This window comes from Panthera uncia, assembly GCF_023721935.1.
Source record: "Panthera uncia isolate 11264 chromosome C1 unlocalized genomic scaffold, Puncia_PCG_1.0 HiC_scaffold_3, whole genome shotgun sequence".
In the NCBI taxonomy this organism is placed as follows: domain Eukaryota; kingdom Metazoa; phylum Chordata; class Mammalia; order Carnivora; family Felidae; genus Panthera; species Panthera uncia.
In genome coordinates, this window is record NW_026057584.1 from 59,870,732 (window position 1) to 59,884,869 (window position 14,138).

Sequence of the window (14,138 nt, forward strand, 5' to 3'; positions counted from 1 at the left end):
AGGGTAAATGCTGACTTCATAGAATGATTTTGGAATTTTTCCTTATGGGAATGGTTTGAAAATAATAGGTATTAGCTCTTCTTTAAATGTTATGTAGAATTTGCCTGTGAAGCTGTCTAGTTCTGGACTTTTGTTTGTTGGGAGTTTTTGATTATTGCCTCCATTTCATTGTTGGTAATCAGTCTGTTCAAATTTTCTATCTTCTCCTGCTTCAGTTTTTGTAGGCTACATGTTTCTAGGAATTTATTCATTTCTTCTAGGTTGTCCAATTTGTTGGCATATAGTTTTTCATAGTTCTCTTAGAATCCTTTGTATTTATTTGGTGTTTGTTGTTATCTCTACTCTTTCATTTGTGATTTTGAGTTCTCTACCTCCTCTCCCCCCGAATCTGCTAGAGGTTTATCAATTTTGTTGACCTTTTCAAAGGACCAGCTCCTGTTATCATTGATCTGCTGTATTGTTTTTTTAGTTTCTATATCATTTATTTCTGCTCTAATCTTTATTGTTTTCTTCTCCTGGTTTTGGGTTTTGTTTGTTCTTCCGGGTTATTTACACTGATGTGGGTGTTATCTAGTTGTATCTATGGAACAAAATGAGGCTAGGATCCTCCTACTCTGCCTTCTTCCCCAGAAGTCAGGGGTTAGCATATTTGTCCAAGGTCACACAAGTAGGAAGTGGCAGAGAAGTAACTTAGACAAAGACTTATCCCTGAAACCATTGCTACCCAAAGTAATCCATGGACCAGCAGGTTTGCAGCACCTGGAGCTTGTTAGAAATGTTGACTCTTAGGCTCTGTTGCAGACTGCCTGAATCAGAACCTTCATCTTCACAAGATCTCCAGGTGATTCTTGGCTTGTTAAAGTATGAGGAGTCTGCTCATAGCCACTCTGCTGATTGAGACTTCCTAACCAGGAGTAGCTTTCTCTGTGAGGCAGGTGCCCTAGAACTTGGGTTCTGTCAGTAATTTGATGAAGCAGAACCTGTCTTCCTAGGGGAAAGTGCTCATTTTTTCATTTTTGCCTTTAATAAGTCTTTCAGTCTGTGCATTATGACATGTCAGAGGGAAAAATGGGAGTTTTCAAGCTGTTCTTCCAATAGTAAACTCTAATCTTTAATGTTCATGATGTAAGTCAAGCACAAATGTGAGCATTTCCTCTTCTGCATGGCAATAAAGGTAATAAGCAACAAAACGGTAGGGCACCCTCCCACTAAAGGAAACCAAAGAATTGATAGTGTGTATAAAGAACTGAGAAAGCATTTTAAAAAAGAATCTGCTTTTTTTACATTCTTCCATTTCAGAAAAAAAAAATCCAAAATCAGTACAAAGCAGTTTCAAGATGCCTACACACTGACTTTGTGTGAATGCCCCAACCCCAGCCTGCATTACAGTTATTGTATTAAGGGGTAAGACACAGAAATAAGGTCAGTCTTATTGTACAAAGTAACCTGTGTTGATAAGCAGTTCAAATTCAAGACTTCAGTTCACAGTACTTTGTAGTTAAAGGTACTTAAGTTTGTAGGTTGTAGCTATAACACCCACTAGTAAATCATGGGGTATGATAGACATTGAAGAGTGAGACAGAAGGTCAGTGAGAATCAAAAGAAACTATGCCTCCCCATCTGTGAAATGAGGAAGTAAAACTAGATTTCTGTACTTCCTTCCTACTTTATTTAATGTGTTATGATTCTACATAACAAACAAGTGTAATTACAAAAACATTTAACAAGCACTTCCGAATCATCTCATTTACTCTTTACCAGAACCTATGAGAGGGGCATTTGAGTGGCTCAGTGGGTTGAGCGTCCGACTCTTGATTTTGGCTCAGGTCATGATCCCAGGGTCGTGGGATTGAGCCCTGCATTGGGCTCCATGCTCAGCGTGGAACGTGCTTGAGATTCTTTCTCCCTCTGTCCCTCTCCCCTTGCTCATGCTCTCTCTATATAATTAAAAATATATATTTTTTAAAGAACCTGTGAGGTTCCTACTATCAGTCCTGTTTTATAGATGAGGAACCTGGGGCACAAACATGTCAGTCACTCACCAGGTTATATTCTAGGAGCAGAAGCCAGTTCACACTCAGCAGTGTGGCTCGAGCCTTGCTCTTATACACCCTGACCACTCGCTTCCTCTCTATGGCAAATATGCCTCTGGCTTCTCAGCTTTTGTTGCTGGTGCGGTGGAAGCACCATAAGCAGAAACGAGGCATTTCCCTTGAGTGAAGAGCCCTTTCCATAAATATCCAGGCCACCCAGTGACTTCTAAAGCAGCTGTCAACATCAGCTGCACTTTGAGTCATGTGGGGAGCCTTGAACAGCACTGATGCATGGGTCCCATCCTGAGATTCTAACAGAGTCTATCTGGCGTGTCTAAGCATTGGGATTTTTTAAAATTTTATGTTCCTTAGAAATTCAAATGTGCAGCCCAGGTTGAGAATGACTATTCCAAATTTTCCGGGAACGGGGTTGGTTCTGAAGGCAAGTTCTACCTACATAGGATCAGGTACTCCTCTTACGTCAACCATTGATATCTTAATCCAAGATTTTAAATTCTGTTACTTCTATAAAGTGAGTTCATCTGTGTTTGACAGCACCATCTGTTGTTTTATCTAAACATTTTTCTTTCTTAGAGTCTTTTAAGAATTGCAGTATTTTATTACACTACTGGTAAGAGTTAAAAGAAAGGGAAAGAACACAAATTGATTCCTACTGAAAGCATCCATTACATTATTTTACTCTTTGGGAATAACTTTTTCACAAATGCTGATTATGATTTTTGGTTCATTCTATACAAGATCTGGTAAGTATTATTATGTAGACAAAACGCAGTGGATTTTGTATTTAAAAGTATAAATTAGCTATCATGCCATCCAACCACTTTTTTGATTAAGTATTAGTTATCATATGGTAAGTTCCACAAGAACAAGAATCAAGTCTGTGTTACTTCTGTATCTCTATCGCCTTCCATAGACGTTGGCCTGTAATAGGTACTTTAACAGGTTATGACTATTGAATGTCAAAATAAGTGAATTACAATAGCTTCACATAACGAAGAAACCCAAACTATTGCATACTTCTACCCAAAAATGACCATAAAAGAAAATAAATCATACTTTTGTTAAGATCCTCTCCCATTCTTAGAGGTCAGATAAAAGGTATGGGGAGGACTGTGGTAATGATAGAGAATTTGTGTGTGCGTGTGTGTGTGTGTGTGTGTGTGTGTGTGTGTGTGATTTTTTTTTTAAATCAAGGTATAGTTAACACATGGTGTTAGTTACAGGTATACAACATAGTAGACAAGTCTATACATTATGCTGTGCTCATCACAAGTATAGATGCCATCTGTCACCATAAAATGCTATGACAGTATTAATGACTGTATTACCTCTGCTGTACCTTTCATCCCTGTGACTTACACATTCCATAACTGAAAGCCTCCATCTCCCACTCCCCTTCACCCATTTTCTTGTTTCCTCCCCACACCCCCTTTCCCTCTGGCAACCACCAATTCTGTCTCTGTCATCTGTCTCTGCTTTGCTTTGTTTTTTATATTCCACATATAAGTGAAATTATATGGCATCTGTCTTTCTCTGACTTACTTCACTTAGCATAATGTGCTCTAGGTCCACCCATGTTGTCACAAATGGCAAGATCTCATTTTTTTTATGACTAATATTCCACAGAACGTAAATACCGCATCTTCTTTATCCATTCGTCTATCAGTGGACACTGAGGTTGCTTCCATATCTTGGCTATTGTAAACAATGCTGAAGTAAACATAGGGGTGTCTGTGTCTTTTTAAATTAGTATTTTTTTCTTTGAGTAAATATCCAGTAATGGAATTACTGAATCATATGGTATTTCTAATTTGAGGAACCTCCGTACTATTTTCCACAGTGGCTGCACCAAGTCACATTCCCACCAATAGCACATGAGGGTTCCCTTTTCTCCACATCCCTACCAACACTTACTTGTTTCTTGTGTTTTTGATACTAGCCATTCTGACAGGTGTGATAGGTGTGAGGTGATATCTGATTATGATTTGATTTGGATTTCCCTGATATTTAGTGATGTTAAGCATCTTTTCATGTATCTGTTAGCCACGTGTGTCTTGTTTGGAAAAGTGTCTATTTAGGTCCTCTGCTCATTTTTAATTGGATTATTTCTATTTTTGGTGTCAAGTTGTAGAATTCTTTATATATTTTGTATATAATCCCCTTATTGGATGTTTCATTTGCAAATATCTTCTCCCATTCAACAGGTTGCCTTTTCCTTTTGTCGGTTCCTTCACTGTGCAAATGCTTTTGATCTTGGCATAGTCCCAATAGATTATTTTTGCTTTTGTTTCCCTTGCCTGAGAAAACCTGGCCAGAAGAATGTTGCTAACTAAGGCTGATGTCAGAGAGATTACTACGTAGGTTTTCTTCTAGGAGTTAGGATTTCATGTCTCCCATTTAGGTCTTTAATCCATTTTGAGTTTTTGTGTATGGTGTAAGAAACTAGTTTTCCCAGCACCATTTATTAAGACTGTCTTTTCCCTGTTGTATATTTCTGCTTCCTTTGTCATAAACTGGTAAGTTTGGATTTATTTCTAGGCTCTCTCTTTTGTTTCATCGATATAGGTCTTTTTTTTGTGCTTGTACCGTAGTGTTATGATTATTATAGATTCGTAGTATATCTGGGATACATCCCTTTAGCTCTGTTCTTTCTCAAGATTGCTTTGGTTTGCCATCTGTTGTTTTAGGTAAGCTTCCTATAAGAGGTCTCATTTGTATGTGTATCCCCAGAGTCTATTACCATCCTTAGAAGTTTTACTTCCAACTGGAAGAAACAGTTAAACTACATCTATCTCCATTTCACAATGACAGGGTGTTAGCAGAATATTCACTTAAATCTATCTACTGGTTATTGGTGAATTGAATGCTTATCTGCTAAGCTCTGGATAACAAAAGAAGTAATGTCATCCCTATAGGTTGAGACTTTTTTGTGAATGTTCTAGAAGAATGAATAGTAGGAAATTTTATCTGATCTCTGCTAACATGGGTCTGTTGCTGCCCATTTCCATGCAACAGACAGCCTGAGAGATGGCATCAGAAGGGCAGAGACTGATGCCCATGAGCTCCACTGACTTATAAAATTTGCACTTGACTCCTTTACTCCAGGGTCCTCGTTAACCATTCCCTGGCTGGTTATATACTTTGTGGCACCTTCTCCACCCTCACACTGTGATAGACCAGTTTTCTCACTCTGATTTGTGTTTTATAATTCACTTATTCTTGGAGGATTTAACCATGAATCCTTTCACAACTGTCCCTCTAGATAGGTCTGTTGTTATCGCCTTTGCACACCTGGCCTCAGCCACTGGTACTCAGCACTCAGTGCTCCCCATTCTAACAGCTGGGCCTTTCAGAGTCAGCAAAACCTTTTTTTTTTTTTTTAAGAGAAAGAAAGAGAAAGAAAACACTTGCCATTTGACCAGAAGCAGGAACTACTAGAAGAACAGAGGCCTACTAGCTTTTTTTTGCGATAGCTACTGTTTTGAAATCATTCTGAAGTTCATTTTCTTCATCTCTTTGAACCTTGCCTTCTCCTTGGTGGTTGAGCCATGACTGGACCCTACCCTTAGGTGTTATAGAATTGCCTGTAATCATTTACTTTATGCTACCCCACCTGATCACAACTTTCATACGTTCCTGTTTTCTTAGCCCTCAGGTTGTATTCATGTGGAACCCAGCCACCTATAGCATTTCACTCTTTTCTTCAAAACAAAACAATCTGTTAATCCCAGTCTGTCTTCCCACATTGTCCTTTCATAGGTTAGTGTACTGGAGATCAGTTCTCAATAAGATATTTTCATTTAGAGTAGAAGGCTTGGTCTTATCCTTACTCCCCTGGTCTGGACAATTTAAAGCATTCCCACTTACATCTGCCCCCTATTCCAAAATAGTCTCAACCCCAAGGGCAGGACCCAGCGTGTGGTTGTGGCAAGTAATCTGTAACCAACAACAAAACGTCAGTGTTTGTAAATGGATCCCATTACTCTACAACTGTCATTTCTAGGCATTCCTGTACGATTTTTTAAGAGGGAGAGAAAGGGGTAGAATCCCTGGCGTCCTATAAAGCATTGGCATGATGTCCAGTGCAAGTCATTTATGCCATCACCCTAGCCAGGCCACAGCTACTGACACTCTGAGTGATTACACACTGTAGTAATTAATCTGGGCGGATCCTTGGGACTGTGAATAAGAGGTTCACAGCCACTGGTCTGTCATTAAAAACTACCAATCACATTTCTTTGGGTGGTAATACCTGTCTGATCTTCAGAGAACTAAGACTACAATTCACTATATAATACCAAATAGAAAACTATTAATTTACTAGACAGTATATTTTGCATTGGAAAATTATTCAGGCCAGTGCATGCTGTGTTATCTGAGCACTACATACATGCCTTATTTTTATTTATTAGATTGTGATAAACCAGCTAGAAAAGGTTCATAAAATTGCTTAAATCTAAACAAAATCCTTTGGTGAAGAAAATATTTTCAGACTGGTCAATTCTGCCAGATCAGTCCTTGGTGATCAGTAATGACACATGTCATATCCAAAATACCTTCTAAGAAGAAAGCAACTTTGCCCTAAGAACTTTTACTCTTTGTTCCATGGTATCATTGCTAAACGACATCTCTCAATTTGTAGGCATCTTGAATAAACCATCTTTAAGATCATTTTCTTTTGACATCAACTGAACAGTAGAGCCCAAAGGAAAAAAAGAAAACCCTCAATCATATAAAATAAAAACCTCAAATACTTTAGTTTGGCTCCATGGAATAAAACAATTCAGGTTATAATTTTAGAGTTTGTTTCACATATATAATGTGGTGTTACTAAGCAATGAACACTTTCATAAAAAATTTATTTCACACTTTTATACAAATATCCACAGGTATTTTCTAATCATGAAATAATTTTACAGTGCTAGTTAGTATTAAAATGTATCAAATGCAAACAGACCAGTGACTTGACTTGAGATGACATTTTTAACAATAAACACCACTACATTCTTGTTTCATTGTTGTTGAACCGCCCTTCCACCTCCTCCCTCCCTTTTATTCATTTTTTTTTTTATAACAAAGGTCTGTAACACTCAGAATACCAGCTTCTTAGCAACCTAGAAAGACAGTGCATTAGGTTACAAGTTACCTAAGGAAGAAATTGAGATTTCAAACACTGGTATGACCGATTTTAGAGAAATTTTTGTAAACAAAGTATCATTTGTAAAACTGTCTTTGTGAATGAAAATCCCAAAGTACAAGAGTATCTTAAGGGCATACGATTTCTGAAAAGAAAAAAAAAAAGCTCCACAGCAAAAATGGCACATATAGCTGTATTTTGTTCTTTTGAAAGATTGAGACACTGCTTATACTATATGCAAACAAATTAGCACCTGCTATTATTCCCCATATGACAACATTTTGAAATTTTTTTTAATTCAGCTTTACTATCTATTCAATCTCTGTTGAATGTATAAAAATGCCACTTCATTCTTATAATTAAGCCATTTAAAATTGTGGTTAGTGCAGTCCCAAAGTAATTTGGGGGAATACAGATTAGGGGAAGAAACGAAGTTAAAGACAGAACATTGACTCACTGTTTCCAACATTTAAAAACTTAAAAGCCATGATGTTCTGACTTCCGGTATCAGATACTCAGTAGTCTCACGCTGGATCAGTCTGGATCTGCCAGAGGCACCCACCATTTCTTTCAAGTCCTGATTATACAATACTTGCAGTAAGGACTAAACTGCACTGAAGTTCAGCAAACGAACACATTATTTCCAAGGGTTCCTGAAAGTTACAGCACAAAATGCAGGACACATCACACAGGGCTCCAAACTCAGAAATATCCACTGTGTGGTAAGGATTAAACCTCTATGGTTAATTTCTATTTCTTAAACATTTTGGGTCTGGAGGAAGGCGTGAGGGCTGTCATGAAGGGAGATGCAGTAGGAACTTTATAAGGAATGTTTTTGTTTTTGTTTTTGTTTTTGTTTTTTGCAGTAAATCCAAACCAGTGACAATCCAGGTTCTAATTCTGATGGTTTAATCCAACTGGAAGAGAATCTTTGGCCTGTCAATAACAAAATGGTTTATAAAGACGAAAAAATAAATACCATATACAAGTAAGTATAACTAGCATTCAAGTCTGTTGCACCTGTGTGTTTTAGTGAAAAGGAAGCATGAAACCTGTATGTTATCTAGTGTGAGTATTCACACATCTAGGAAATGGGAAAAGATGGCAGGATGGCAACATCACCTATTGCACATTTAAGAATAGCACTTTAAATCGAAATACAACTCCCCCGACGGCATAGTCTTGTGATGAGGGACAGTTAACTTGCGAGTTCTCGAGTCCTACGGGAACAACGTGTGCAGAGGCAGCGCCAGGTTAGGACGGCCACTCTGTTAGCACAGAGACCGGGAGCCCTCTTCAGCTAGGCTAAGCGGGAAGATGTCACGTGAGCGCCACCCGGCGGTCCCTTTCCCGGCACGTGTAAGTCAGCCACACCAAAACAACAAAGGCAACCCGGAAAGTTAAATTAAGGCAGTGAAAGAAAAATCCATTCCAACAGTCTTAAATTTGGCTGTGCAAAACCGGAGCCTCAGGCTACATGACCACGTCCACAGTTGAAACTGCTCAGTTCGTACTGTGTGTAGTCTGTCTGAAGTTAATATTCCAGGGATGGAGCAGCCTTTTAAGTCCGTTTTGATTTGAGTTGGGAGGGGGAGGATGCAGTTTGGGAACTGTGAAGCTTTTTCTGGCCCCCTTTAAGAGTAGCTTTCATTTTCATTCCACCTTGTGATCCACTGTTTTTTTTCAAGGTTATCATTATATTTTTCATCTTTGATCTCCCGCTCTTCCTTCCGGATCCTCACAGCATGGTATCGGGGAACGCTATCATCGTACCTAGAGCGTTTAAAGAATCCGCACTGACGAAGGGGAAAGAGAAACAGAAACAAACTAAGTATCTCAAGAAAAGCAAATGCACAAAATGGGAATGTCTAAGCTTTCTGTTCAGCTACGCCTACCTTTGGATGAAGGGGGAAAAAATAAACATGGTTTCTTTTAAGAAGGAACTAGTAGGTCCAAAAGACATACCAGCAGTGGGGATGAACAGAAGACAGCTGTAACATTGGAAGAAAAGTCCGTTTTTCCACTGTGTCTCTACTAACTTAAGAGTTATGGAAAAATGCTTCCATTTTTTATAATCACAATATTATATGTTAAAGATCTAATTTTCAGGTTAAAAAGATTGGTCTTTAAAAATGATACTCTAATAAAGGCCATAAACCAAAGATTATTCATACCCCTTTCCCACTAACAAAATGGAATCAGATCACAAATATTTTACAAATTACTATTTAAATATGCCAGTGTTCAAATGGGCCACTTTAAGAATCTTCTCTCCTCCAAGGCTCAGCACATATCTCTCATTAGCTACCAGGCAATTTACACTGCCTGGATTTCCTGTTGTGCTTATAAATTAAGCTGTTTCATTAATAAATCATGTAGTAACTGTGTCCTGTAATAAAATCAATCGTGTACCACAAAGAACTTGAGGACAGTAGCACTACATTGAATTTTCGAGCACCACTGATTTCTTTTTTTGGCAAAAGAAATTTACACTTAAATTATTAATGAATATATATTTTATTCATTTTTTAAAAAATATTCAATCTGATCAAAAGTAGATTTTTATTGAGAACATATTAGGAAGTTTTTTACTGAAACTGAATTTTTAAAATGAATAAAATATACGTTTAATGAAACAGATGTGTTTTCAATTTAAAAATGCAGATGGAAGATGAAGACAGTTGGAAGGGTCAATTTGTATCACGTAACAGGAATGGAACATTTAGATGTTATAAAAGTGTCACAGGGCAAAGTAAAATTATATCCAGGCATCACTAAATCAATAGGAAAAACTGACCAAGACATTTTGTTCTAAGGCCATTTCTACATTGGACTCCATAATTATTCTGTGCAAAAAGCCAAAATACCTATCAATTACAAAATGTGGCTCTTGCTTCATTTAGACAAAGGAGGAAATCAAGGGTGGTATGTAAAACTGAAATGGAAATGCTGGGGTTCATCATGACAATGCCATGGAAAGGGATTATAGAGTAATTCTATCCTCTCATGCCCAGAGAAATGGAAAAAGGAATTATCACCAATTCCTGTTTCCATGGATCTACACACAAGAGAAGCAAAATACATGAACTTAAAATCAACCAAGAACCAAAGTTGAATAAAATCTCTAGGAACATGAAACAAGGTCAAACTCCATTACAACAACATTGAAATAGTAACTGTCCAGATCATTTTTATATTAGAATTTTGCATAATGAAAGTCACTTTAGTATAGAACCATCTTCTGAAATTGGCCATCATGTCCACCATGTCAACAACAGTCATAGTTTGTTGTAATGGTCTTTGACCTGTAGTAAATAAGCAGGAAAAGGAAGTTGCATGCTTAGCTAGCATAAAACAATTTCTGAGCAACAATAAAAGCATTCCAAGCCTTCCCCCATCACTTTATAGCAAGATCAAAAAAGACAGTGAGAAAGCCTTCTCTTCAGGAGAAACACAATGTTTCCAACATGCAACAGGTTAATTAGGCAGTCAACACAAGCTTCTATCTGTGGGAAATTCCAAAATGGACAAGAAACCTGTCACGATTTCTTATTCATCTTTGAAATTCCAAGTGGGATGCTAGGTACTAGATTGACAACACATGGCAAACTGGGCTACTGTGGAGGGCTAATGCCTCCTTTTGTGTGTACATAGATTACAATCTTCTTCATTGCTGTGGGTGATGTTTGACAACAACACAGAATAACTCACCTGCAACAAAAGATTCTTTGTGCATTTCTAAAAAATAAAAAGACCCTGAGCTTTCAAGTGAAATAAAATAAATCCAAGCAAGGCAAGCCAGTGTGGACATTTGGAAACATCTGTTAATGGGACACACACAGCAAGCTGTTGCTCTTAAAGTTAGCCACCACAACCATAGCACGTCCCACAGCTAGCAATTAAAAAACATTGATCAATTACCAATTACAGAAGTAGATCAATACTATGCATCAGAAGTAAGCCTCTCTTTATCAGATGGCTGAGCATGGATCTCAGCCTTGTGATATGTGGCATCATAATGATCTTTCTTATTTCTCTTGAAGAAACCACACTATAAGGAAGCAAGGTATTTAGTCAGTTTTACAGTTTTGTATATAAGAGCTAAACAAAAGCAAATCTCAGATGTTAACCTGTTTTCTATTTATAGCTTGTTTATTTACAAAGAGACCATGATGGATCAGCCAAAACTGGACAGCCACCGCACTATGTTACACGGACAGCGACCAAACCAACTCGATTCTCATGGGTCTCTGGTCAAATACTTAGATGGCATTACTCAGCTGATTTTTGTATTTGTAAGAGAAATCCTGAGGACAAAAATCATTGTAACGATTATGAATATGAACTCTAAAACAGGCAAAAGATTGACTTTTGTGTTTTACTTAGACAAAGGTTAAGGAAGTTCTCTAAAATTTAGCACAAATCCAAATAAAAAAAGATGCTGCATTTTTCTGCCTTTCACAGTAACTTGTATGGAACAAATGCCATCCACTTGAGGCCTTTGGATTTGTGGGTAAATCACAATATAAATTTGAATTTACCATCATGAAAGAATGATTGCTGTCATTTTCCCAAATTCTGAACCACTATGAAACCCTTAAGTGGTAGGAACCTATGTTCTTCAGGTTAAGTCACTCTAAATGAACACAGAAGTGTAATTCCACTTTCTACTCTAATTTCCTTCATTCAACGATGGAGAAATTTTTTGGTCTACTTGTTCATAAGGCTATGGAGCTGCCCTTTGAAACATAGCTTGGTCAAATAAACCTGCCCTCCTGGAAAACTGTGCTTCCTGGCCTGGCAACTCATGAAAGTAAAAATCTAGGTCTGTTTTGTATAGCGTGCTAACTACTAAGTACATGAGAGTATTCAAATTTAAATGAAAAATACCTCCGTTGCACCAGCCACATTCCAAGTGCTCAGTAGTCACCTGTGTCTCATGACTACACATTGCATAGTGCAGCTGCAGAACACTTCCATCATCACAGGGCGTTTTATGGGCAGCACGGATCTAAACTCTCTATCCTGGGGTTTACTTGTGACTCTCTCCATTTAATACACAGTGAACACACCCAGCCAACTTTCAGTCACACATGCCAGGCAACAGGGTGGGGAGAAGGAATGAGCCAGGAACCCAAAGTCCTGGTCCCGCCTGCAGTTTGGCAACATTCTTAATATCCACAGGCATGAGCATCCTTGTTGGCGCAATTAAAGCGACTGGACCAGCCTCAAGGACTTTTTGTCTTTACCTTCCAACAAAACCCTGTGTAATACCCTGGAATTTAAAGCAGATATCAGAACTACTCTGGTTGAAGTGGGGATATTTGCACTAACTCCCCTGCCTCACTTCATCTTGGCACCTATGTGGATGTGCAAAACTCACTTTAAAGGCCACTGAACCACAGTCCTCTCTGGCCCTCCAGTTCTAGGATTTTAACACATAAAAACAAATAGTTCACTTTCAGAAAGAAGAGTATCCGTAAAGTAATAAAAATGATCTTCATGGAGGGGACATAGAGGTTGTCTGAGTTGCACTTTTGAGTTCTGGATACTTTAGAGCTACAAACAACCCATGAGATCACACAGTCCAATGTACGTACTAAAGAGCTAAAACAAACCAGTGCCCTGGGGAGATGAAATGATTTGCCTAAAATTATATAGCTGGGGCTTCTTAACTCTCAACCCACTGCTTGTCTCACCCTCATTAAAGACTGCCAATAAGACCTGCTCTGAAAAAGACTGTCTTTGTGACCTCCTCCCAAGAGTACACGAAGGCCATCCTCAGATATCAAACCTCAAATTCAGTTTTTGATACCAAAATAGCTTCCAGAGCATCTCCTATGGCTGGCTGTGCTGACCAGAGAAACCTACTGCCTAAAGTGAACATCAGAGGTAGGATTGGCTAATGTCCAATTCAAGGAGGAGTCTTGGCATGAACAATTACGAAGCTTCAATCACACATTTGGAGGACACCAGAAAGTTATCTCACACTAGGAAAAGGAAGTTACTTGGAAAAATAAAACAAAAAAGAAATGTCCAATATTTGAAAGTGACAATATCCTGAATCCTTGTCAATTATACTTGGATCCAAGGGAAGGATATAGATGGTTTGGTCCTGGAGATTGTTGGTAGAGGTTCATAATCATTTGCCCAAAATCCTGTGGACCAGAATTTTTCTGGAAATCCAGAAATTTTGGCATCTTAGAAAAGTAACATGCTGCATACATAATGCCACTGTAACCTAGACATTAGTTTCACAGAACTGCTAAATAAAGGGTAAAGGGTATATACTGCCTCTCTTCACGTGTCGTCTTGTTCCCAAATAAGTCGTTACAAATTTTCAGAGTTTTTTTGCAATTTGTAATTGTCGATAAGGGACTATGAGCCTCCTTTACTCACTTAGAATCGTCCAAAATCTATAGGTCATAATCTTTGGCAACAAAAGTATGCATCCATCCCACACACATATTTTTGTAATGTAGACTATTTACTGGCAGAAATCAAGGGGAAGATACTAAACTTTATTTGCGGGACCAAATATTTCATGAAGAACATCAAATTAAACCCAGATCTTCCTCATGTTTGATAGAGGCTATGAGGACTCCCTTGCAATGGAGTTATTAATGTCATGTTTTTAATGTTTATTTATTTATTTTGAGAGAGAGAGAGGGAGAGAGAGAATCCCAAGCAGGCTCTGTGCTGTCAGTGCTGAGCCTGACACAGGGCTCGGTCTCACGAACTGCGAGATCATGACCTGAGCTGAAATCCAGTGTCGGATGCTTAACTAACTGAGCCACCCAGGTACCCCAATTTCATGCTTTTCTATTTCTAATCTGGCTGCAACTGTAAGTAAGCCCCGTTTATTCACAGAAGTTGAAATTAACAAGGATACACGTTCAGGTTAATGGGATATCCAACAATTTGGCTTAGATTCCTAATTTAAGATG

The 14,138-nt window shown here is 38.2% G+C and overlaps 1 protein-coding gene and 1 long non-coding RNA gene across 6 annotated transcripts in view; one reads left to right on the forward strand and one right to left on the reverse strand.

The window, feature by feature from the left end:
* The window catches only part of LOC125911550 (uncharacterized), a 46,343-nt gene extending 37,486 nt beyond the window's left edge, over positions 1-8,857 (forward strand). For both annotated transcript variants that reach the window (XR_007454363.1, XR_007454362.1), the window contains one exon: positions 8,058-8,857. This is a non-coding gene — a long non-coding RNA (uncharacterized LOC125911550). The remainder of the gene's footprint in view (positions 1-8,057) is intronic.
* ITGA6 (integrin subunit alpha 6) overlaps positions 6,788-14,138 on the reverse strand; it is a 77,028-nt gene continuing 69,677 nt past the window's right edge. For 3 of the 4 annotated variants that reach the window (XM_049615518.1, XM_049615514.1, XM_049615516.1), the window contains one exon: positions 6,788-8,987. In XM_049615518.1, the coding sequence (XP_049471475.1) occupies positions 8,826-8,987 (162 nt within the window). In that variant the 3' untranslated portion in view covers positions 6,788-8,825. Of the gene's footprint in view, positions 8,988-11,112; positions 11,243-14,138 lie in introns of all 4 variants that reach the window. The other variant, XM_049615515.1, reaches the window with a different exon arrangement.